Source organism: Ursus maritimus, unplaced genomic scaffold, assembly GCF_017311325.1.
Source record: "Ursus maritimus isolate PB19 unplaced genomic scaffold, ASM1731132v1 scaffold_14, whole genome shotgun sequence".
Classification (NCBI taxonomy): Eukaryota; Metazoa; Chordata; class Mammalia; order Carnivora; family Ursidae; genus Ursus; species Ursus maritimus.
In genome coordinates this window covers 44,339,294-44,340,791 of record NW_024423786.1, presented here as the reverse complement: position 1 = coordinate 44,340,791, position 1,498 = coordinate 44,339,294, and the positions used below count along the sequence as shown (strand labels likewise).

The 1,498-nt window shown below is 53.9% G+C and overlaps 1 protein-coding gene across 1 annotated transcript in view; it reads right to left on the bottom strand.

Annotated features, from left to right (window-relative positions):
• PDE4C (phosphodiesterase 4C) overlaps positions 1-1,498 on the bottom strand; it is a 15,929-nt gene that overhangs the window by 6,048 nt on the left and 8,383 nt on the right. The window contains exon 13 of the mRNA XM_008703946.2: positions 124-246. Within this exon, the coding sequence (XP_008702168.2) occupies positions 124-246 (123 nt within the window). The remainder of the gene's footprint in view (positions 1-123; positions 247-1,498) is intronic.

Below are 1,498 nucleotides of genomic sequence, written 5' to 3'. Positions count from 1 at the left end.
GCACAGGTGTGGGACTCTAGGTGCCTCCGTTTCTTCAAGTTTGGTACACAGTCGGAGCTTCACAAATAAAGCGAAATGAGAGTTGTGGACCCCGGGGACCCCAGGGCCCACTCGGCCGCATACCTGGATGCGGTCAGAGTAGTTGTCCAACAGCAGGACTCCAAGGCTTGTCACCTTCTTGGTCTCCACCATGGTCTTGAGGTCGGCCAGGAGGTTCATGTGTTTGGACATGTCTGTGGCCAGGACCTGGGGGGCAGACAAGGGAGGATGACAAGTATGAGGACTGTGCCTGCTCCACCCCTCACTACCCACCTTCCAGACACCACACCCACTCTGACCCTTAGCCCCTTGAGCCTCAGTTTCCTTATCTGTGAAATGGGGGAACATAACAAGATTCACCGCAAACCCAGTTCACAAGAGGAACTGAGTCAATGGTCCCTTCTCCAAGGTTGTTGGGTTCACGGGGAGCAGCCCACGTATGGGACAGGGCAAGGGGAAGGGAGATTAAATGGAGGACTGAGGTGAGCTGTGTGTGACGGCAGTGGTGAGACCCAGCAGAGGGTACAGCCTGTGCAAAGGCCCTGGGGCTGGATGCGCTGAGGAACATAGAGGAGGCAGTTGCGGCTGGAGCGAGTGAGTGCAGTAGCAATGGCGGGTGAGGAGTGCAGTGGGTCTCAGGGAGGAGTGGGGGATTTATCCTGCAGGGGGATCTAAAGCCAGGAAGGACCCGTCTTGGTGCTCCCCAACCACTGCCCTGTGGCCACCATGTGGCCAAAAGGGCTGTTTTTAGCCATTTGGAAAGAAGTTCAGCTCTGAGCACAGCTGTTTACAAGTCAATTAAAAAAAAAATCAACTTAACTGGACTCATGCAGAGCCAGCCCAGGAGTGACCCACATGCAGCCCATGGGCTTTGCTGAGAATCAGATAAAAATCTCAAAAATTCTCCCCAAACCTCCCATCCGCCTCAATGATGTGCCCACTGGGGTTACCTATTGCCCAAGGCCCCAGCTCCACCTCATCAAACTTCTAATTCCTCTTCACTCAGAGCCTTGGTTTCCTCTGAGCTACCACCACATTCTGTTCCCTTTTCTGGGAACAACCCCCCCCCCGCCCCCACCTCATGGCCCTCCACACCCTGCAGGCCCCACTGACTCAGTGTTCCCTCCTGGGGAAGCCCTCCCCAGCTCTGACTACCCCCACCGCCAGCTCCGTCTCCAGGTCTCCCATGGGCCCATCTCCCTCACAGACCATGAGTCTCTTAAAGGCCAGAGCTCTACTGGTCATTGGTACAGGGCAAGCACACAATAGGTGTCCAATAAATGCTTGTTAAATTAATGAATGAGGGGCACCTGGCTGGCTCAGTTGGTAGGGCATGTGACTCTTGATCTCAGGGTCATGAGTTCAAGCCCCACGCTGGGCATGGAGCCTGCTTAAGTAATAATAATAATAATAATAATAAAATTCATGAATTGAGGCACAAGACCCCAAAACTTACTGT